Raw genomic sequence first — 24035 nt, 5'->3', positions numbered from 1 at the left:
GAAGCCACTGCTCATACCTGCTTTCCTCTGTCATAGGATCATGGAATGATTTGGGTTTGGAAGGGACCTTAAAAGCCATCTGATCTCCACCCCATGCCATGGGCAGGGATATCTTCAGTAGACCAGGCTGCTCTAAGCCCCATCCAAACTGTATTTGAACACTTCAGGGATGGGGCAGTCACAGCTTCTTTGGGTAACCTGTGCCAGGGCCTCACCACCCTCACAGCCAAGAATCTCCTTCCACACTTGGATGTTAGGAGATGAAAGGGATGTAGCAGCCCTAAATGTCTCAGGAAATTACTTAATTTTTTTGTTGTTGTTGTTTGTTTTACTTGGGATTTGGGGCTCTCCTCATTTATACCAGAGGGTGGTCAAGTGCATCATTCCCATGGGTGCTGCAGACCTTGTTTTAATTGAGTTAAAGTAATAGAGCATGCCAGGGGTAGGTGCAGAATGAACACACTTACAGTAATGCAACTTCTTCCTGTGTCAGAAGGGGATTAAGCTGTGTTAGAGTGAGCAAACCCAGCTGGGCTCAGACCTGTATTGTACCTGCCCTGGCTTTTTAGGGGTTGGTAGCTGCTCCCTGAGGCTTTCTGTGGGTCCAAGGTGAAGATTATCTTGTGGATGTCTATTTATACACTAGACCACAATAGCTGTCTTAAGGCCTTTGTTGAGGTGCACAGCACTTTAAAGCTGTGTCAATGGCTTTTGTGTGTGGTAAAGCTGAGCTGCTGTGAAGTGTCACGGCAGCCTGGATTGTACAAACCCCTGTGAACTTCCCAGACAGCTAATTAGAATAAAACCAGGTGTGGTCTGGTCCCTCCCTCCTGTCCAGGTGCTGGGCAGAAGCAGATTTCAGGGTGTGGTTGTGTGTGTTTAATGCTTTTGCCTGTCTGACCTGAGAGTCCTGGCTCGAATCTGTACCAGGTTTGTGCTTTTGGACGGGCTCATCTTGCAGGAGATCCCTTGATGCTCAAAAACTACACGACAGATGGAACTGCTGCTCAGACAGGGAACCTAAGCTCAGCTTTGGCCATAAATCTGCTAGATTTGGCTCTTATTTGTAGTATTATTTTGAGAAAATTCTCTGATCTTTTTTTTATGCCTTCCTATTTTGAGAAGTATCACTTCCCAGTTCCCTGTGCACGGAAGCGGGTGGTGATTGAAGAGCAAATGTCTGATCTGGTCCCTGCCTGTGTGGAGAGCAGGGAAAGGGGAAATGCTTACCCAAAAGCCTGAGCTGGCTGCTTGGGTGTTTAAATGCCTCTCAAATAATTCATGGTGGTGTGGGCAGAGCATGTCTGCACATGAATGTGTGAAGGAAGGAGCTGGGGGAGCCTCAGGGACTCCTTGGAAGTAGCGATGGGAAGATGCAGACTTGCTGAGTAATTCCTGCTGGAAGAAAGAAACCTTTGATTCTTCACAGGCAGTTTGGAAAAAGGTAGTGTAAAGATAATTTGTTATCTTCTAACTCTGGGGATAATAGGGGGGGTTTAGCTGCTAGGGATTAGGGTGTGTTAGCTGCTAGTGATTTAAAGGGGAATCTTGCAGTTTCTGGAGTGTGGTGGAGCCAAGGACATGTTTTGCTGGTCTTGACACACACTGGTTTTTATTCCAAGTAACATTCCCGTCACAAATACTGCAAGAAATGTTTTGGTTTCCTAAAACTTTGCTGTGCTGAGCAGTATAGACTCCTTTAGGTTGGAAGAGCCTTGTAAGATCAAGTCCAACCATTCCTTCAGCACTGCCAAGGCCACCACTAACCCATGTCCCCAAGTGCTACATCCACCCAGTTTTTAAATCCCTCCAGGGATGGGGACTCCACCCATGACCTTGGCAGCTGTGCCAGTGCCTGACCACCCTTTCACTGAAGAAATTTTCCCTAATATCGGCACTGAACCTCCTCTGGTACAATTTGAGACCATTTCCTCTTGTCCTGTCCCTTGATCTATGGGAGCAGAGCCTGACTGCCCCTGGCTGCCCCCTCCTGTCAGGGAGTTGTGGAGAGTGAGAACGTCCCCCCTGAACCTCCTTTTTTTTCAGGCTGAACTCCCTCAGCTGTCTCTGGTGCTCCAAACCTTTCTGCAGCTCTGTTCCCTTTTCTGGACAAGCTCCAGCTCCTCAACATCTTTATTTTCATGAGGGGCCCAAAACTGCCCCTAGGACTGCAGGTGCTGCACAGGGGACAATCCCTGCCCTGGTCCCTCTGGCCACACTATTGCTGATCTCAGTGTATTTGTGCCCATGCTTTAGTGAGCCCAGTGGCTGTGCCAGGCTCTGTGCAGTTTGGGATATCAGTGTGAGGAATGCAGAGCCTGGTTTTCCCTGCTCTGTGCCAGCAGCAGGTGTGTGTGCATTTATCCCCTGCTAAACCCAGCTTGCTCGCTGCACTTTCACTGCTGCTAATTCCAGTGCTGGGCTTTATCCTCCAGCCCAGGTGGTTTCAGGGTGTCAGCTGCCTCCTGGTGAATCCCTGCCCTGCCTTATCTTGTAGGAACTTGCCCAAACAGCCAGGCTGTGATGGAAACCTCTTGTGGGAGGTACCTGGGTGCTCCCTGCTGCCGGCACTGGGACAAGATCAAGGACATGTGCTGGTGCTGGTGGCGAGGTGGTGCAGCCTTATTGCGCTCCCGGCTTCCTCTCGGCGCTGCTGCTGCATTTTGTCAGGTGTTGGCTCTGAAGCTGTATCAAAAAAAAAAAAAAAACCCTCTGAAAGTAAAGGCTTTTGTTGAAGCAAAGCTACTCTTTCTGGAATTTAATAAAGAGCTTGTCTGTGTTAACTAACATCAAGCGACTGAGAGCAGACAGAGCCCAACAGATGGTACAAACAGCGGCATGTTTGGAATGGAAAATATTTACCTAGAGGGTATTTGAAGCACTGAGCTTGTGCTCTGCAAATGGCTTAATTGTATCAGTGAAATAAAGTGGAGAGCAAGATTTATTGACAAGTTTTGCTCTGCTCTTGCTGTCAGCACCTTGGAGGGGGTGTTGAGCACTGTTGAGCTTCCCTTGAACAGGTCTCCTTCTTGGGAAGAGTAGTTTTAGCACCTGAATGGCTCAGTAGGTGTTTTTGAGTGTCTGCAGCTTTCTCATGTGGCTGCACAAATCATGCTGTCAGGGCAAGAATTGAAATGAAAAATTCAGAGCTTGAAATGGTGTTTATTATGCTTCCCCCCCCAGTCATGGGTTTGGGGGGATTGGTGTAAACAGAGCATGGAAATAGAGATATAAAACTATATTCTTTAAAAAGAATATAAATATGTAGGTTAAATCTTACCCTGAGTAATGTGGATGCCACAATATAAGAAGGTTAGAAAGGTACTGGAGAGTACCCAAGGGCCATGGAAGGGTACTCTCCAGTACCTTTCTAACCTTCTTATATAGAGGGGAAGCCATGAGAGGAGTGACCGAGGTCACCTGGCTTGTTCAGCCTGGAGGGATGAGCTGAGGACAGACTTCATCCTGGCCTGCAGCTTCCTCACAAGGGGAAGTGGAGGGGGAGATGCTGAACTCTTCTTCCTGAGCAGCACCAGGACCTGAGGGAATGGCTGGAGCTGTGTCAGGGCAGGTTTAGGTTGGAGATCAGGAAAAGGTTCTTCCCTCAGAGGGTGCTGGCACTGCCCAGGCTGCCCAGGGAATGGGCACAGCCCCGAGGCTGCCAGAGCTCCAGGAGTGTTTGGACAATGCTCCCTGGCACAGGGGGGGATTGCTGGGGTGTCTGTGAACTCTGATCCTTGTAGGTCCAACTTCCAACTCAGGATATTCTATGACTCTCTTCTGTAATTTTCTGATTTGCCCCTGGGATCAAAACTCACAGGTCCATTTCAACCTTCAGCTTTTCTGGCTGCTGAGTGCCTCATGCATGACTTTAAACTGCAATTTAAAAGTGACCTGTGAGAAGATTGTGTGTGATCTTACTGGAAGCTGTGCCTTTTCTTTACGTAGGTGTCAGGTGAGGTTTATGTGCAATACCTTAATTCTCCTGTGAAAAAACTGCTTGGATGCAGCCAGCTCCTTGCTGGTGTTCTCTGCACTGGCTGTTTTTGGGAGTGCTGAGCACTGCAGGGGCTCCTTCCTTCCCAGTGTGGCTCACCTGCTGAAGTTAGCCAGGTGTTAATGAACTCAAGCAGGTTTGATGGCTAAAATCCCTGCCTGTTCCCACAGCTCTTTGTGTCACATCACAGCAGCTCTACTGTCTTTTGTGTCCTGTCTTGAGACATGAAAAACCCATCTTGTTTTTTCAGTAACACACAGTGCTGCTTAAAAAAAACCCAAAACTAAACCAACCTAAGCTGTAATTCTGCAGTTTTCCCATATGCAGTACCAACACTGATATTAAATGAACTACCCTGAGGTTTTTCTGGCAGCCCCCCTCCCTAGAGCTTGAGCCCAGCAGTGCTTTAGTCAGGTAATACAGTCACAGAGAGCTGGTTGCTCTTGCTGTCGGAATGTGGAATAGGCATGGAGTGGCTGAACTTCTTGTTTAATTTCATACCTTGCCTGTGGCAGATCTGGGTTTAATTGCCTAAGTTGCTGGGCATCATCTCTGGAAAAGCTCTGGGGGAGGATGGGCTTGGGAGTGAAGCTGTTTCCAAGAGGATCCTCTTTGCAGCTGGCTGATATGGAGCGTGTTCCAAACTGCGTGCAGAATAGGGAGAACAAAAATAATGTTATCTGTTTGAGGAATTTATTGAATCCAGATACAGCTCTGAGACTTCTTGCTGTGTTCCTAGTGACTGTTGGATGTGAGTCTGCTTGCCAGCTTGAGAAAATCCCAGGGAAATATCCCAATTAAAGGAGCTGTTGCCTTGGCTAAATAATACATGGTATCTCTTAAACTGCTTAGTATTGAAAAAAAGGCACCTTGGTACCTGTGTTTTCCCCCTTTAATGTTAGTTTTTCAAAGAGGCACAAATCCCTGAAGATTATGTGCATTTTGGGACCCAAGCTTTTATAGAAGCTGTGCTTCTCATGTGCTGGGGCTAAGCTATGAGTGACTCATTAGCCAGATGGAGCTATAATTTATTTCTATCTTCTCAAGTAAGTTAATCCCCTGGACCTAAACTGAATGAATATCCTGTGAAATGTGGTATCTGCACAGGGTGAAACTTGAGATTTAAATTCAGAAAGGCAGAGGGTGGGTTAGAAAATCCAGGGCAGCATGAACTGGCAGGAGAAGTCAGGTGCAGGCAGTAATAGCACACTGGAGTTCAGAAATAGTTATTTTTCTGTGGCACGGGCTCTGTTTGGGGAACAAAAGTGCAATTCTTTTGTTAAAGGCAGGATGGGAACAGTAACTGGGTCTGTGCACGGCCTGGGACAGATGCAGCTTGTTCCCCTTTTTCAGAATGACTGAAGGGATGTTGTGAGGTCTGGAATTCACGGGTGAGACGGGAGCATGTCTGCAAGGGGGGAGCCTGGCACGGGTGCTGAGCTCTGAGAAACGTGAGCAAGAGCAGGTTGAGTATCAGATACAGATGGAAGGTGAGTCTTTAACCAAATACCTTGAAATTTAAGTGTAGCTAAAGTTGCTGTGCCTCTGTAGGCAGCAGGGAGGGGGAGTGCAGTGTGATTGCTGCTGGGAGTGCCTTGCCTGGGATTGTGGGTTTGGGTGGGTGGGGAGCTGGTGCAGCCACCCTGGAGACTTCAGAACTGCAAGTGATGAAAGTCCTATTGCAGCACTTTTGGGGGAGAAATGCTTTTTTTTCTGTCTCCTAATCAGGATGGTAAAACTAAATGGAGCAGTTAAGCTGGTAGGTGAAGGTGTGTCAATGCAGCATTTGCTTTTTTCTGCTTTAATAGAATGAGTTTCTTCATCCTGTTTCTTTCTGCATGGCATAGAATTTTTTCCTCCCTATAGATTGGTTCTGGTTTTTCTTACATGGCTTCTCAGTGTAATACAGAAATACAAGTGGAAATGATGGAACTGTTAGTAATTGTAGATTGTCAGAGGACAACTGGAAACTGTGTGTGAGCCAAAACACTGCCAATTTACCCCATGGCAAGGATGCCACTTTATAAAGACATTTTGACAGGGGGTGGTGTGATGGATGTTGTTTTGTCATTCTGCATAGAGCCAGCAGCAGTGGGATCCTCCTGGAGTGAGTTTTAAATACCCTTGCTGGGCTGAGATGAGAAATTAGTGTATGGCCATCAGAGCAGAGCTTTTGCTTGCTGTTCCTGTGTGCTTAATCAATTCTAGTTACACCCTGAGACTTTTATTTAGATTTAGGGTTCTTTTTAAACTGTGCTTCTATGTGAAAAACTGGATTTGTGGATGGAATTCAGAGGTCAGATCTGATCAGAAATTCAGAGGTCTTCGTCTGATCAGTGTTTGGGGTGGAAAGGTCTGTGTGGCTCATGTTTGGCTTTGCCCTGATGAGCAGGAGGGGGACAGGAGCAGGGATGGAGCCTGGAGAGGCTCTGGAGCTCATCACTGCATGCTCCAGATCTGGGAGATGATCCTGTTCTTGGGGAAGTTCTGGGAGCAGGAGGGGAACAGGAGCGGGAATGGAGCTCTGGAGCTCATCACTGCATGTTCCATATCTGGGAGATGATCCCATTTTTGGGGAATTGCAGGGAGCAGGAGGGGGACAGGAGCAGGATTGGAGCTCATCACTGCAGTGTCATGCTCCAGATCTGGGAGATGATCCCGTTTTTGGGGAAGTGCAGGGAGGGGGGAGCGGGGTGGGGGACAGAGGCTCAGCAGAGCTTGTCCAGCTCTGAGATCAGAGCCCAGCTAGTCCAGCACACATTCCCCACCCAGACTAGCTGTTGTCATTGTGGATTTATGGCTCCTCTGGAAGCAGCTGTAGCTTTTCAGTGTGTCTCTCCTCTCTGGTCTTGCAGCAGCCATCACTTTGTGCAGCATGTCCTGCCTGGATGGCCATTGTGCCCTCCTGACCCTCTTGAAGAGCCTTGAAGCTCTTTACCAGAGTATTACCCTGAGCCTGTGCTTTGCCCTGAGCATCTGGTGTCAGATGCTGGGAAATGTGCAGGGTGTGCCTGTCCATGCTGTGAGTTCATGGCTGGCTGTGTGCTGGTGTCATGAGCTGCGCTGTGCTGGGCTCCTTGTGCTCAGCTACTGTAGCTGCTGCAGTCATGTATTGTAATGATCAACTTAATTACACTTGTAAAGAATCTGCTTAATTACATATTTACTTTGGGGATTAGCTTTTCCCTGTAAGCATTGGATATTGACTTTGGCTGAGACAAACTTTCAAGATCTGCTTCCTTCAAGAGATGACTAATATTAGATCACTTAGTGCAGGGAGCTGGGTTTATCAAGGAGCTGTAATTAATCATTTTGAAAGCTCCAGCTTAGTTTTGAGCATCTGTGCTCTTTTTTTCCCCCAAAAGACAAGCTTTTCTTCCCATTCCTCTCAGCCCTTCCAAAACTTTCTGTGCTGGATGTAATTTTAGACCCTGTAATTTTCAGTGAGCTGTGTGCATGCAGAAAATAAATACAAACTGGGAGGAGACTTAATGTTAAGACAACTGATGAATAATTAGTGTATTGAAGTGTTAGTCTTTTATTTGGATAACTTAATAGCCAAATTAGAGTTCCCAAGCCTTGCTTTCTGTGCTGCTCAATGCACTGTACAAATATATTATCACAGGAACTCCTCTCTGTCCACAAATTATTCTATAGAACAACTCTCCCCTCTTGAGCCAGAGCCAGACTCCACACCAAGCTCTCTGCTGTGTGGTAGGATGGCACAACCCAGTTTGTGATAGCAGCTTCCAAACCAGTCAGGGATTGAGGTAAAACAGCTTGAAATAAGTAAATCTCCTGCCCAGAGGCAAGGAGAGCCTGCCCTCTCCCTGCACCACGCAGCTTCCCCGTGGATTTTATCCCCTGTGCTCTGGGTAGACACATCTGTTTTCATTTTTCAAGCAGCAGTGGAAATATTCTGAACAACCTGGGTTAAATCCCTTGCCTTTCATTCCCAGGAGGATGGGTGTCCCAAGGGACTCTGGAGTTGAAGAGTCATTTTTTCTTGTGTAGAGGAAAATGGAGTTGTGGCATGTGCTTCCCATGATGGGTTTTAAACTGAGTTGGTGGATTGGGAATTGCATTTACCTAATTAGTTTGGATTAAGTGTGGATTTTTTTTTTTTCAATATTAGGTAGTGGTTGTTTTTGTGGGTTTTTTTGGGGAGGTTTATTTTCCTTCTTGGAGCAAGCAGTCTGGAGAAGATTTGGATTCCTCCTGCAAAAATCCAAGTCTGTTTATAGCAATCAGTTGTGAAATGGGAAAATCTGGCTTGTTTTGACCCCAAAGTTAGGTTTTTAAACCTTGTTCTGACTTTTTTTAAACTCTGTGGTTCCTGCTTTTTTAGAAAGAAAATAAATGTAATATTTGGGACAAAAATATTGTTTTCAGCAAATTATCCTGGAATCATCTGGTCTGTATAAGTGCCCTGGAACTTTTATGCCATCACATGTTCAAAATAAGTAACAGATCTTCCTGTTTCCCCATAAACGTATGGAATTTTCCCGAGTGTAAAGCTGGGTTTTAGACTTCAAAAAGCAGTTTTGAAAATACCTGATTCTTTATGGCTGACTAAAATTCAGGGCTCTCTCCTGTCTTCTCCTCATTCCGCTTCTGAAGCTGTCATAAATCTAGGAACAAAAGGAAGGTGAAATTTAACTCCTGCTTGCCAGGTTAAGAATCTTAATTCATTATATTTGATTTATGAAAGAGAAAAAAGAAAAAAAGTAGAGTTCTGCATATACTTACTGGTCTCTATTTCACAGCCTCTGGAAATGCTGTGTCATGTATTTCTGAAATCAAAAGCTTTAACTTTATGAAAGTCACATGGGAAGGAAGAGTGAGGAGGATGAAGAAAAGCAAGGGAAGGGAATTATTCTCTCCCCAGATCAGCATTCTGGCAAACTGCACTTCTTCCTACCCAGGCCATCAACTTTGAAGCAAGTGGTAAATGATAACAGAAGCTGTTCCATGGCTGATGTAGTTTGGTAATTTTATTAAAGCTACTTTGAGGCTGCTCTATAACAAGGAGAAATCTTCTTTTATTATTATTCTAATTGGTGGAGGAAATAACACTGAGGGAAAACCTGTTCAAAACCTAATTTTTCTTCTTTTTTTTTTTTCCCTTTCTCCTGTAGGTTTTTTAAGAAATCATAGCTAAGAAAAAGCACAATGGAGTTTTATGAGTCTACCTACTTCATCATCCTCATTCCTTCTGTGGTTATTACAGTCATCTTCCTCTTCTTCTGGCTTTTCATGAAAGAGACTTTATACGATGAGGTCCTCGCCAAACAGAGACGGGACCTGAAGTTCCCACCCAGCAAGGCTGACAAAAAGAAAATGGAGAAGAAGAAGAACAAGAAGAAAGAGGCTCAGAACGGGAACATCCATGAGTCTGACTCAGAGAGTGCCCCTCGGGACTTTAAGCTGTCTGATGCCCTGAGCACAGATGAGGAGCCTGTCCCTGCTGTCCCCTCGGGTGGCACCGAGGTCCCCGCCAGCCTCAGGGAGCGGAAGAAGAAGGAGAAGAAGCACAAGGCCAACCAAGATGATCACGTAACTAAGGACTCGGAAGGATCCAAGTCTTCAGGCAAGAAAGTAGATCCAGTCCCTGTTACAAAACAGCCCACTCCACCATCTGAACCAACAGCAGCTAAGAAGAAGCCTGGGCAGAAGAAGCAGAAAAATGGAATGGGTATCTGATGTTGCATATGCTTCTTGCACAGAACGCCAAAACAGTGTTCTGCTTTTTGCAAGGCCACAGAGTGCCTCTCACAACTGTTCTGCCTGATCTCTATGGTGCAAAGCTCCCTTCTAACCTTCTCCTTTTTTATGAGCTATTGCTTTTTTCCCCCCTGTTTTTCATCTGGCAGCAGTGCTCTGGTTTTCCTCCTCCCATCCTTGCTTTCTTCTACTAAAGATGAAGTGAAACAGAGTAGCTCGTTCCTCTGCTTTGCTCTGTGGTTTGGCTGCTTTGCTCTCAATCAAAATTTTGATTACCTGAGAGAAGTCAGGAGATATTTTTGCTGTGTGCATTCTGAGCCAGGCTGTGAATAAGCAGAGTCCTAGGAGTGGTTGCTCTGATAAGGGAGGGCATCTCAAGAAACCTCATAGCAGTCTGCAAAATAAATCACTCTAAGTGCAGGCTTAATGCACAGAGAGGTGTTTGGTGGCTGATTCATGGATTGGTGGTTGATTCATTGCTGCCCACCTGCTACACCTCTTTAAGTGAATGGAGCTGATGCTAAAACTGGTCTGGCTGTTGTGACTGAAATAGCCAACCTGGAACAGACCATCAGCTCATCAGAATCACTTCTGACTGTCTTGACCATATCCTCAGCAGGATATGTCTCCATGTAGTTGCCTTGCCTAGGAATAGAAGTGAAAAAAGAATAAAAATACCCAGTTCTAGAAATAAATGGAACCCAAGATATTTGCAGATCCCCTTGTGAGATGCAGGCACAGCAGATCTGCACAGGGAGTGAGGAAAAAGAATGACATTGCTGCTTGATGTGGTAGATTTTTTCTTTTTCTGAAAAAAAGCCCCCAAAAAACTGGAGAAAAAAGACCTACCCACTACCAACAGAGAAAGTATCCAATCTTGTTTGTGGGTGTTCTCTGCAAATCTCTGTGGCCCAGTTGAAATGTGGTCTGCAAGCACAGTTCTGAGGGCAGCCACAACGAGCTCTTCTCCTTGATTACAGGAGCTGACACCAGAGCCCTGTGCTGTGTGTGTCAGCTCTGACAAGAATCTTAATATAGCACAGGCTGTCCAAAATGACAAAAAAATTTCTCACTAGAAACTGCTTTCAAAAAGAACAGTTCCCTAATGGGAAACACTTATTTTCTGCTTCTCACAGTCCCAGTAGCTATTGGGGGTGTGTGTTTAAAATGCTCAAGTGGGTTCATGGAGGGGAAATGTACACTTCTAAATAAGAAAATAATATGGATAATATGTGCTGTCTGCTCTGTCACAGTGAAATCTGGATTGGAGTTGTTAAACTGTTCCTTGCACTGCTGTGTGTTCTGCTTGCACATGAGATTCCTGTCTTAAAAATCACTGAGTGCTGTAGCTCTTGACTCTGCTAAACCTTCCTGTTGCTTTGGGGGGGTCTCACCTGATCTGGGAATTGTGTGTGTGTGAGTCTGTGTGTGTATGTATATGGGGATGAATTTGTGTTCTGATTTAAAAGATGTGAGTTTGTTTTCCTGGGATTGGAGAATTTGGTTATTACAGATCTGCTGATTGAAAGGTAATGCTGAGAATATACAGAAGAGCATATATTGTCTCAATTGTCTGTTGCAGATGATCAAGACAGTAAGACTGATTCTGTTGTGTCTCCTGCCAAAAAGCAAGAGCCAGTGCTGCTCCACCAGGAGATAAAGCAAGAAAATGTGTCAGGAAAGAAGAAGGTCTCTGCAAAGAAGCAGAAAGTTGATAATGGTAAGAATCCAGTCTGTGACATTGCTCAGATAAACCTGACTGTTAAACCTTTTTGCCATCCCTGCTTTAGTTCCTCTTCCTTTGGAAAAGGAACTCACAGAACAGTTAACTCTTGATTTGAAAAAGCAGAAATTCCAGGTGGGAAAGATTGCTGAGCTCGAGATCCTGTTAAATGTTATGAACATCTGGTCCCACTGAGCATGGGATAATGAATGTTGTGAACCTTTCTGAGCTCTTTTGGATCCCAACATCCACACTTGAATGAGGAGTAATGAGCAGACTGGAAGTTGCTCTGAGCAAGGCATGTCTGGAGCTGCTGCAGTCATTGCCCCAAACAAGATTGCAGTTTTTTCAGCCAGTTGCTTTGACCACATTCCTCTCTTATTGTCCTTTTGTTGGCTGGCTCTTGCTCCAACAGAAACTGTTCATCTTTGCTGTCAAGGCCTTCACTGTTGTCATCCCTTGTTCTCTGCCAAGATGCTGCTTCTTGTGTCCTCTTGGCTCACTGTGCCTCTGTGTGTTTTTCTCTTTTTTTTTTTTTTTTTTAATTTTTTACAATGACTGCTGTTGTGTCTGGCTTTTGGACACAGGGTGACCATGAAGTTCTGTGAGGCCACCTTGTTATCTTCTCAAGATTCTTCTCTGCTGGGGCAGCTGTGGAGTTGGGGGCTGATGGGCTGCTCCTGGAGGAGACACTGTTGCCCACTGTTTCCTTTATACTTTGGTCAGGTTATCAGGGTGCAGATCTGTTGTGGGCCCTGTTCAGTCCAGGATGGAGTTCCAGGCTCTGTAGGGTTCCTGTGTAACTGAACAACTCCTAAATGATTCCTGGGAAAAACCTACTGTTGGGAAACTCAGGGTGGGATCACCTTTTATGGATGTTCTTGTGCTTTTCCTGATGGAATTGGGTGCATTGCAGTTTTTTTAGGGGCCACAGACTTGTCTGTTCATGGCAGGAAATGTCAGTACCAGCTCAGCTGTAGCAAAGCTGAGCTGTTAGTGCTACAGGGCAATAGCTCATGCATTATTTGAATGCAAACTTTTCAAGCCACCTCTCCAAAATGACAGAGTAAAAATGAGCTGTGGTGGACACCAGGATTAGCCAAGACATGACTGTGGGGATTTCATACTGCAAAATGTCTCAGTGATGTTAAATAGGTGTTGAAAGGAAGGGAGGCTCATAAGGAGAGGAAGGCAGAATATGAGGAGAGCAGCTGGTGGTTGTTTTGCTGGAGGAGAGCTCTCCTCACTTCTGAGCTTGCAGTGTACCTGCAGGTGTTTGCTGGCTGCTTAAGTGGAGAGACACCAGGTGACACAAAAAGGGCCATCTGGCCTATTCTCCTCCTTTTACAGAGCCAGAATTTAGGAGAGTTCCATAACTGGCTCTGTGGCAGCCAGGAGTGCATCCTTGTTCTGCAGCGATGCCCAACACCCTGCATCCCACCCAATTCCTCCTCTCTCTGTGCTGCTGCCTGGCATCTGTTGTCCATCAGCCCTGCAGTCTGGGCTGGCTGGGGCAGTGATTTGCCTGCTGGCCCATGCACAGCCTCTGGCATCCTGCAGGCAGTGTGGAGCAGGAGCTGGGCAAGCAGCAGCTGCAGCTCTGGCTGTGCCTCTGCCCCAGGTCCATCACTCCTGCTCTCCCCTCGCCTGCTTTTGTCTCTGCTGAGGAGCTCTTTGGACAGAGGCTGCTCCTCACCACGGTGATCCAGTGGTGTGGGAGTGGAGGGCTGAGGTCAGGCAGTGCCTCTGAGCACCTCTCTGCATGTTAATGATGCCCAAACCTGCTCTGACAGATGAGAGATCTTCATTAAGTGCAATGGAGTCTGCATGCAAAATAAGCTCGAGCGCTGCCCCTGCTGCATGTTCTGCCTAAGTGCCTGAGTTCACAGGTGATGTAATCCATGAAAATGCTGGCAGTGAAGTACCAGCTTTTAGCAGAATAGGGACAAAAGGCTTTATTCATATTTTAGGGATGCTGAATGATTTCCTCCACAGCCACAAGTAAAACCATTGATGCCACGTGTAACTTTCTTACTAAAGTGAAATGAAAGTCAAATGTGAAAGTTCTTCTCTTTTTCTTGTTAAAATGCTAAAAGACAGCTTTGGAAGTAGAAATTTAATTGAAGCTATTAAATTACTATGCATTAGAGACCTTTATTTAATGGACTTACCTGAAGAGCTTTAATGAGTTAAACTGTGATGGATAATAGAAATGGAGAGTATAATTAACTGTTGAGGTTAGAGATGCTTTACTTCAACTCTTAATGTTGTGGCACCTTTTCTAAAAATGTTGGTGTCAGTTGTTACAAAGCTTTAACCCATCATGTGGACTTATGATTACAGTTTTGGTGGATGAACCTCTTATTCAAGCAACTACTTATATTCCTTTGATGGATAATTCTGACTCAGGCACTTTGGAAAAGCGTGAGCCGGTTGAAGTTGTAAAACACAATGTGAATGAAGGCATCCAGAAGAGCAGTGGCAAGAAACTGAAGAATGAAACAGATAAAGGTAAGGAACTGATTTTTCAGTCTGTTTCTGACATAGCCTGCTTGCAAATTTCAGCAGGGAAGACGTGTGGGGAGGGGGATCCTCTCTGATGTAATGTGAAGAAGGGATTTGAGGAAAATGTTTTTTGCAGGATGCTCTTCTTGTGTGTGCTCATTTGTGCCTTGTCTTTGGCACTGTGGAAAGGGCTCTGTGCCATCTGAATCCTTTCAGCTCTGACTGGGCTTTTGTGTCCCCAGTGAGCAAAGGGGTGCTCACAGACCACACAGATGCAGTGAGGAGTTCACAGTGGAGAGTTCAGACATTGCTCACAGGGATGCACTCCAAACCCAGGGCGTTCAGCACAAGCTCTTGGAGTCTGCTGGAGGCTGGAAGGGCAGCTTGCATGCTCTAGGGCTGTTCATGTAGCTATCTGAGGCTGACCCAGTGCAATACAGTGTGACCTGAAGCAGATTGTCAGTGGAGAGAGTCTTGCAGTTTCCAGGGAGACTCCAAATCTTCCCTTCATGCAGTTGGAATTACTTGGGACAGGAGAACTTCCTTCATACTCTCCCACAAATGCCTGGAGTGATTAATGAGCATTGTGTTCTACCCTGAAGCTTTAAATAGGCCTCTGACCATCTCAAAGCCTGACAAACTCACTGAGCCATGAGGTGAGACCTAAAGTTTGTGAGCAGCCAGAGAGAAGCCAGGCAGCTGAGCAGTGACACCCAGCTCAGGTCTGGGCACAAGGGTGATTCTTCAGCACTGTCTGGTCACTCACTTCACTCTTTGGAACCTCTCTTTTTAGACTTGTCTTCTAAAATACCCCCTCCAAAGCTTCCTGGCAGCTCTTTAACTGGATTCCCACATTCCTGAGGCTCCTGTTGTGCTGCTGGCTCAGTGGCTGCACGTTACTGTTCTGCAGCATCAGAGCCCCTCACGTGCTCCTGTCCCTTCTCATTTCCTCAGCACTCTGTGACCTTCTCCATGACCTCCTAATTCTCCTGTGTCAGCTGGGATTTGCCCTCCCAATATAGAAATCTTGCCCTGCTCTAATTGTAAGCTCCTTGGATGCAAGGGCAAGGTCTCTGTGCCTTCAGGGGAACACAGGGCTGGGGCTGCTCCTGGCCCAGCTGGGATCAGTTCCTGGGCTGTGGTCTCAGGATCTTGGCATATTCCTGGTAGCAGCATCACTGGTGATGTCAGTGCAGCACTGATGTGAGCTGAAGTGAAGGCTCAGTTGGGTTTAGGAGTAGGACAGAGTGTGCTAGAATTCCTCAGCACTCCCTCCCCATGCTCTGGCATTCAGTGATTTTTATGCTTGGTAATTTCTTTTAGGGCATAGAGTCACTGCTGGTTTTTTGTTCTTCATTTATTTCTCAGATAGATCTTTGGGTTTGATGTGTTAACTTGATTTCAGGGGCATGTTTAGCACCTGTGGTGACCAGACCTGTCTCCATGATTTATGGGACAATTTCTGACCAAACATCACTTCTAAACTTGTGCTTTTTTTAATTCTTCCCATCCCTTCACACACTTTTTTGGTGAATATTTGACAGGGATATGGGGTGCCTTGGTGCTCCCATTTCCTGGAGTCAGAGGGCCACCTAATGACCTGACTGTGAGCAGTGTTTTTGTTAGAGAAAACAGTTTTGTTTCAGTTGAATTGTCTTTTCTTGTATGTGTCTCTTTAAACACTTGGTCAGTCATTAAGAGGGATCTTACTGATTTGTCTTCCTGCTGCTGAACTCTTCTTGCAGCAGTTCCCTCAATCTAAATTTGGAAGTTAATATTTTTGTCTTCCATATATTGTAATCAAAAATGTGCCAGTTTTTTAATTAATTAACTTTTCATGTACCTATTGCTTGTGCAGCCAGGCTGTCCTCCAAATTGAGAGCTCAGTTTAAATTACTGTCATGATACAGTGGAAAGGACTCTTGAATTTTTCACACTGATGCTCTTTTTCTCCTCCAAAATCTGTGTTATGCTTTGTCTTCTTGCTAGCACCACTATAAACGTTACCAACTGTGCAAACAGAGTGGTGGGATTTTCTCTTTTCCCAAAACTATCAGCTGGCAGATTGTTATCAGGATGAAATTGGAGAGATGTTGTTTTTGCTGAATGTTCATGACCTCTTGCTTCTTGGCATTTCAGACTGGAATTAAATATAATGCATAATGATATCCCATCACATGCTGTTTCAAGGCAAAATAAATAATTCTGTATGGAGTCCAAAGTAAATAAATCCTCCCTTCTGTGTTGCAGAGAATGCTGAAGTAAAATTCAAGGATTTTGTAGCATCCATGAAGAATATGATCTTCTCTGAAGACGAGGCCCGTTGTGTAGTGGAGGTGTTAAAGGAAAAATCTGGTGCAATTCATGATTTCTTGCAAAAGGTGAATGACTGTGGGGTGTGGGGGGAAGACAGAACTGGTTAAACAAGCAGAGATTGGAAGGGGTGCTGTCAGAGGAGCTCTGTCAGTGTGGTCTGGGCAGTCTGCCTTTGGGAGGCTCTCTCCAGCTGCTCTGTGCTTGCCTGGCATGCAGCAGGGAGCTGTCAGCTGCCTTTGGGCTGCCATCTGCCATGCCAGGGGTGGCTCTGGCCACTTGGGAAGAGTAGACATGGCCATGGAGAGCAAGGAATAAAGCAGGAATGCTGCTGCTGCCACGTGTGTGCTGGCATAGAGAGGGATGGCTGGTGACTTTTGGGAGTGATCTTTCCCAAATGTGTAAATAGGATAAGCTGTGGGTGGAGTTCAGAACAAGCTGCTGTAGCTGTGCACTTGATCAGCTAATTCTGTGTTTTGCAGGTCTACACAATGTAGTTTGACTTCTTTGGATGTTTTTCATAGGATTGTAGGGCAGTTCAGGTTTGGAAGGGACCTCAAGGGGTTTGGAGTGGTCCAGCCTCCTACTGGAAGCAGGACCAGCTCCTGAGGTCAGCCCATGCTGCTCAGGGCTTTATCCAGGCTGGATATCTTGAAGCCTTCAGGGAGTGGCTGCAAAACCCCTCTGGGCAATCTTGTGCCAGTGCTTGGCATTTCTTTTTAATTCTTGTAGTTGAGACAGAAGAGAATGGTGTCCAGCAATATCTTATCAATACAATCTCACAATCCTTGGGGTGGAAGGGACCTCTGGAGGCCATCCAGTCCAATCCCCTGGCCAAGGCAAGGTCACCTGGAGCAGGTGACACAGGAATGTGTCCATGTGGATTTGGAATGTCTCCAGAGAGGGAAACTCCACCCTTTCCCTGGGCAGCTGGTCCAGGTCTGTGCCATCCTCCAGGGAAAGCAGCTCTTTGTCATGTTGAGGTGCAAATTGTGTTTTAGGTTGTGGCCATGTCCTGTTGCTGGGCACACACCACACCTACTCCTCCCTGCCATGACTCACTGTGGGTGTCACTTTGAGCTTGTCACATCCTGTGTGTCACACTTGAGCTCTTGCAATCCTGTGCTCCTCTGCAGACATGGTACCAGGGCAGAAATGCAGAACTGGCTCCATGTCAGTCCAGTTGATGCAATATATCAGAATAACAGCACAGTTTGGGCTGGGAGGGGCTTCAGCAGGCTCTGCAGTCCAGCTGCCTGCTCAGAACAGGTCCAACACTGAATTCTGAGCAATTTGCTCAGGGATTTGTCCAGTTGCATCTTGAAAGCTTCCAAAGACAAAACCCAGTAGTGCTGCCCTTAGAATGGTGTTGCCTGTTTGAGCAGGCACCCTGCTTGCTCTGGTTTTCTTTTTCTATTTGTTTTAAAAGGAAGTTTGGTGTTAGAGCTGAACCTTTAGGATGAAAACTAGTTCCTGGGTTTATAGACAACAAAAAAAAGTGGGTTTCTGTAGGTGGAAGTGTGAAATGTGTTCTCTCTGTAGCTCATGCAAGTCCCTGACAGTGTGCTAGTACTGCAGGCATGCACATTACCACTAAAGGAGAATTTCCAAACAAATTCAGGGTCCATTTATGGGACTGACACTTCTTTCCTTCTTCAGTTATCAGACTTTAATGAGTGAAGTCCAAGGAGTCCAACCTCCTCCTCAAAGCAGCATAGCTCTGAGGTCAGCACAGGCTGCTCAGGGCTTTATCCCGTCTGGGCTTGAAACCTGCAAGGCCTGAGACTGCACAACCATCACACTTCCCTGAGTCAAATCTGAGCACAAGCACATAGCATTTGTGCTATTATTACATTTATTTCATTTGTAGGATCAGTATGCAAGTAGCAGGACCATGGGGATTGTTCCTCTAGGTCTATTCCCTGGAGTATCTCTGAAACTTTTTGTGTCAGTGTGCCAGCAGAAATGTAACTACATCAGCTGGAGGCTCTCCTGGGAAGTGGAAGGAGACACCAGATCAGTGTTTCCTTTTCCCTTTGTGGTGAGATATTTCAAGCAATTACATTTGTTGGATTATACCTGCCCTGAGTGTGGGCTGGACCAGCTGATCTTGGAAGTCCTTCCAGCCACAGTGATTGACTGATTCAGCATCTCTGCATCTTTTCCCATTATTTCTCTTAATGGCTGTTCTTTGTTTTCCCCACTGCAGCTCTCTTCCAATGGGAAGCACCTTAAGAGCCCATTTACCCTCTTAATTGCTTTCCATGCTTTCTAAATGCATTTCTTTGCCTGGTGAATCCATTAGAGGCAGATGGAAATTTTGGGAGCAGGAGGGAGGGTTTCCTCCTCTCAGGTTTGCTCTGCTGCCTTTTAGTGTGCTTGTGGTTATTTTTATGTCATCCTGCTGCAGGCCAGCAAGGCTGAGACAGCTGCAGCTCTGCACCAGCTCCAGGACAAGGAGAAGATGCTTGCAGCAATGAAGGAGGAGGCAGCTGTGGCAAAGGAGCAGTGCAAGCAGCTCTCCCAGGTAAATAGTGAGGTGTTCATGGGTGTAGAGAAGAGCAGGGTTTGGAGGACTAGCAGCCAGCAAATGCTGGTTCACTCAGCTAAGCCAAAAGATGGAATATTTATTTTTACTGAAAAAAGCTTACCAAGACACTACATTTGATTTTACAATGTATTTATGCAGTTACTTTCCAGTAGTTTTTCCAGGGAGTTCAGTTTACTGAGACTTGTAAGCTGAGCCTGTTTTTCTTTCCAAATGGTGACTTTAAAAGCACTTCCTTCACCACTATGAGACTTTCTGTGGATGCAAATATGAAATGTTTTTCCTGCATCACAGTTTTAATTTGGTCCATAGTGTAGCATTCACATGCCTGTGTGTTTCTAGGCACAACAATCATTGGTTTTCTTCAAGAAGGAAGATACAGAAAGTGCAGAATGCCTGCTCAGCCCCTGGAGGTGCAGCTCTGATTGCTTTGGACTTAGAGGGATGCTGATGCATCACTGGCAAAACTGCTTTATGAAAATTTACTCTTTTATGAATGTTGCAGAGGAAAACAGTTACAGTAGACCAAATAATGAGGCAGATATGAACTGAATTTTGGAGTCTTGGGAGAAAGATTTGTGTGTTTTGGCTGGTCTGGAAGCACATGAGCATTAGACTAAGGAAGGCCATGTTGTGGGACATGATGTGGGCACAGAAAGCTGGGTGGCCAAAGGTGGGATCAGAGTGGCCAGAGGATGCAGGAGTTGGGAGATGGGAGGGGAAGAAGAGAGTGGGTGTTGTGTGAGCTCCTGGCAGGGCACAGCTGTTTACAAGTGGGATCAAGGGGTAGGTTTGGGATAGTCAAAGTCTACCTAGAGAGAGAAGGGGCTTGGGATGTGTTTGGAGGGGAAAAAAGAAGCTGGCTCAGGACTGCAGAATAAAATTGGAGAGTGGGATTTGCTGCTGAAGGAGCAGAGGGAATGGATGAAGGTTTCTGAGTGTGGGAAGTGCAGATGTGGTTGGGGGAAAAAACATCTGCAACGTGCTTGTGAAGGAGAGCAGGAGCTGTAGAGAGGTGGGAGTCATCAGGGGCTTTTCCCATCTGAACTGGGGAAGGGAAAAGCTGGGAGAAAATGGATAAAAGCAAAGTTGCTGCAATGCTAGAGTATCAGGACAAACAAGGGATAAAGCTCAGCTTGACTGATAAAAGCTCTTATCTGCCAGTTAATGTGTTTCTCTGAAAGCACTGTCAAAAGCTAAAGGTGCTTTCAGGTGCAGAGTGATTCCTGCAGGGATCTTGATAATGGTAATACCTGGAGAGGATAAATGAGAGCAAGAGCTGAGTACCTCAAGACTCAGAGGCATTTGGCAAAACACAAACTAGGGAAAAGTTCATCTTCCCAGGATCTCTGGTTCTGCCCTGGCTGGGTTATTGAGAGCTACAAGTGAATGGTGGGATTGGTGCAGGGATAGAGGGGGCTGCAGTGTGTCCTGGTGCCCTTCCTTTAATTGCATCTTGGTTTTAAAAAAAACATGGAGAAAGATTTGTTTCAAGATTTCTTTCAAGTTTCTGTATTGTATTTGCAGAAGTGGTTTAAAACTTGGAGTTTGATTTACAAGGCAGAATAGCTTTTATTCAAACTAAAAGGTGAAAAAGACTGTAATTACTCCAAAGAGATGGAGGGTATTCAGGCTAATAATTTAGAGCATTTAAATTGTGTCAGGACTCCCTGGCAGTGTTAGGAGTTGTGTGGCTGAAAACACCTGAAGCTTGGGTGGTACAAATTCCTATTTGTGTGATGGCAGCTGCTGAAAGCTGCACTTAAAGGTTTTGCTTACTACAGCAAGTGCATTTATATTGCAGAGGAGCAGCTCTGTGGATTTCTCAGGTGTCTGGGTTGAATTACTGGCTAATAAAAGATTAAAAAGCAATGTGTATTTTCATCTGAAAGCTATAATGTGGCATCATGCTGGTGGGATTCAGGGCTTCTCTGGCCTTTGTAGTGCACTAATAGCCCATCTCCTGTGGCAAAGCTGTTGGCTTTACAACCTGCTGCAAAGCAATTATTTTGCTCTAAAGTGCTCTACTTTGCCATGGTGCTTTACCTGTGTTCTTCATTTTGCTAAACTTCGATGAAAGTCTAAGCTTTGTCCTCTGTGATATCTGTGGTTTTAGTTGTTAGGGCTCTGATTTAGCCAGATTTGATAGAAATAAGACTCCCATCTCTTCTGAGACAGCACAAGACCAGTGTTTAAATTGGCAAACTTTTTAATAAACATGAGATTTATGATGATACAGGATCAGGTTTTGGGAGTTTGGTCTGATTCTGTAAATTTGCTGAATGAAGATGCTGCCTTCAGAAAGGTTGTGAGTTCAATCCTTACACCAATAAATGTTGGGGTTTGCCTTCTTTTTCTCTTGTTGAGGTTGGGATTCAAGGTACTCCAGACGATAGTTTGTGTTCAGACTTTGATGTTTATAACTTCTTATTTATGTTACAGTTTCACAGGTAGTGAGTTCTGCAGTTCTTCACTAACTAGATATAAAATGGTTAACAATCTTTTGCTATAAGGTCTTTTAAGGCTAAACTATCTAATTAAGAAATGACACTTAAATTATTTTCACTTTTAACCCAATAACTAATCATTCCAAGTCCGCACTGCAGACTTTTTTGTCCAATTACAAAATACCACCCAAACCCATGAAGAAGAAGGAAGAAGGTACAGAAGAAGGTGAAGAAGGAAGAAGGTACAGAAGAAGGTGAAGAAGGAAGAAGGTACAGAAGAAGGATCAGCTTCTGCCTTAAAACTGCTATCTTGCTCTGTATATATTATGTATATATTTTAAATTGCTAAACTCTTAAGTTTTCTACCCTGTGATATTACACACTTCTAATCAAACTCCACACCCATAATCCCAGTTTTATCAATGAATTTTGGAAGCCTTCTCCACAGCCTCAGGTCAAATTTTGTAGTGCTCTCCCGGGAGTCAGTCTGTCAGCCCAGCGAGTCTGAAATTCTCAGCATCCAGAACTCCAACAACTTCAGTTTGATGCACACTTGCTGTAGTTTTAGTGATCTTAAAGACTCTTTGCCTTAAGAAAGCAGCTGTGGGTGACTTGTTTCCCTGTTGCTGTCCCTTCCCACCCCAGGAGCTGGTGGCAGAGAAGGAGAGGAATGGTTTGCTCACGGCCAAGATGCGCGAGCGCATCAACGCGCTGGAGAAGGAGCACGGAACCTTCCAGAGCAAGATCCACGTCAGCTACCAGGAGTCTCAGCAGATGAAGATGAAGGTAAATGCTTTGCAGAAACTCCTGGAGTTGGTGCTCATGCACAACTGCTGAGAAATGACTGCAGAGCTTTGGGGTGGATTCCTGGTTTAAAGGAAAGGGAGTTCTCACAGGTGGCTTTTGAGGTGTGTAAAGCCCAGCGCTGGCCAGGCAGCTGCTCCCTGATCTGGTGACTTTTCCTTCCTGGTGTTCTGCTGAAATGTTATTCAATTAAAGTGTAAGGTCTAATTGAAATACTCAGCTTAAGGGAGCCACTAATGCTGATGATCATTTACCAGCAGATAAATGTCTCTAAGATAATAGTACAGAGTGACAACATGGCATAATACAGATGAAATATCATTGCCTGAGGGAGTGCTTTGCTTGAAATATTTGCAGAGCAGCCACTTGTGTTTTTTTAAGACCCTTGTGACTTTCCATTGTAGTTGCTTTATTATAGAGTGACCTTAGAAGGGTTTGTTTCATCAGATTTAAAAGTTTAACTTAGATTTTTCTAAGGAAAATGGCCCTTCTTATGCTTAGATTTCATTCTAGTTGTTCTTGCTGTGTCAATGTCACAGCATTAAGCTCAACATGTGAACTTCCCAACTTCAGAATTGTATCTTCTGTCATGGCCCTTTGGAGAGCAGCATCTCTGCAGTTTCAGAGCAGAGGAATCTGTGTAGGTAACTGGACAAGGAGAGGGTCTTGCTGCTGGCTGGGGAAGGGGGGAAGGAGACCTGGGCACACCTGGGAGACTTCAACAAATACTGCTGTCCCAGGCTGAGCTGGAGAAAGGAAATAGAAAAGATCCAGTGCTCTGGTCCTGCTCCCTCTGCTGATGTGCTGCAGCATGGCAGAGGAGCTGAAAATGGTCACAGCTTCCAGCTGGGTGGGGTTTGTGCCCCTGCTTCTCTTGGGATCTTACTGGCATTAAAAAACAAAACAGGCAGGGAAAAGAAACCCCCCAATAAAAGTCCAAGGCCCAGCTTGTCATGTTTGTTGGGGCAGAACTGGAAGTGGCTGCCCTACAAGGGACTGTTCCCTGCTGCTGGGTTGTTACACAAACATTTATTTGGATTTTCTAGTGTGAGAAAGGCTCACTGATGAATCATCCACTTGATGAAACTGGGTCCTGGAATGGTGTCAGCCATATCTACAGATTGGCACTGATAAAGGAAGAGTGTTGTGTGTGCTCAAGGATTTTGAGAGCAGACTTCTGGGCTCCAAGACCAGCTTTGCTGTGTCTGCACATGCAGAGTCCATTTTTTCTCTTTAAATCCTGTCTTTTGACTTTGTTCACACGATTCTGAATCTTGGATTATCAGGGCTTCCTTCTGCCTCAGCTTTGGAACCTTGCTGAAAATCAGAATATTAGATGAGGACTAGCCTTTTGCAGATTGCATGCTGAAATCTGTGTATTGTTAGTTTCTTTTTACTTTTCCTGGTTTTTTGAAAGGAACAGCAAAGGAGGATTGTCTAATGGTAATTCACAGCATGTTTGTTTTATTTCCCTTTGGAAAAGTGATATATTGGTATCCAGTTATTGATAAATATCTCGGGTTATATAGCTGAGCAATTGGTATTCAGAGTAACACTTATGTAGCCTTTTAAACAATAAAAAAGGTTGCCTTGATAAATAGGTTGATGCACTGATATAAAAGGAAACCTTTGCTTTGATATGAGCATGAGGGTCTCAGTAGCACAGTTTAATTTAAGATCTGGTGTATGAGGAAGGAACAAAGCTCCCCCTCTCCCAGAAAATCCACTTAGTTTTATTTACTGAAATTATTGTGATATCTTCCCTCCTTGTACAAGCTGATTTCTTTTGTTTTTATTGCTCCTTAGCTTAATCTTTTCCAGAATTGATCTTTCTTTCCCCATCAGTTCCAGCAGCTCCGTGAGCAGATGGAGGCAGAAATAAGCCACCTGAAGCAGGAAAATGGTATCCTGAGAGATGCTGTCAGCACTTCCACCAATCAAATGGAGAGCAAGTATGTTGGCAGCTCTTTGGAG

The 24035-nt window shown here is 45.2% G+C and overlaps 1 protein-coding gene across 10 annotated transcripts in view; it reads left to right on the top strand.

The window, feature by feature from the left end:
• The window catches only part of KTN1 (kinectin 1), a 78131-nt gene that overhangs the window by 13640 nt on the left and 40456 nt on the right, over positions 1-24035 (top strand). For 8 of the 10 annotated variants that reach the window (XM_050974896.1, XM_050974901.1, XM_050974895.1 and 5 more), the window contains exons 1-8: positions 5351-5487; positions 9136-9692; positions 11304-11441; positions 13788-13955; positions 16200-16330; positions 18673-18789; positions 21903-22043; positions 23907-24013. In XM_050974896.1, the coding sequence (XP_050830853.1) occupies positions 9170-9692; positions 11304-11441; positions 13788-13955; positions 16200-16330; positions 18673-18789; positions 21903-22043; positions 23907-24013 (1325 nt within the window). In that variant the 5' untranslated portion in view covers positions 5351-5487; positions 9136-9169. Of the gene's footprint in view, positions 1-5350; positions 5488-9135; positions 9693-11303; positions 11442-13787; positions 13956-16199; positions 16331-18672; positions 18790-21902; positions 22044-23906; positions 24014-24035 lie in introns of those variants that run through there. The other 2 variants (XM_050974894.1, XM_030240056.2) reach the window with 2 other exon arrangements.

Source organism: Serinus canaria, chromosome 5, assembly GCF_022539315.1.
Source record: "Serinus canaria isolate serCan28SL12 chromosome 5, serCan2020, whole genome shotgun sequence".
Lineage (NCBI taxonomy): Eukaryota > Metazoa > Chordata > Aves > Passeriformes > Fringillidae > Serinus > Serinus canaria.
Note: the sequence above shows the minus strand (reverse complement) of the source record. Positions and strands in the feature narration are given on the sequence as shown.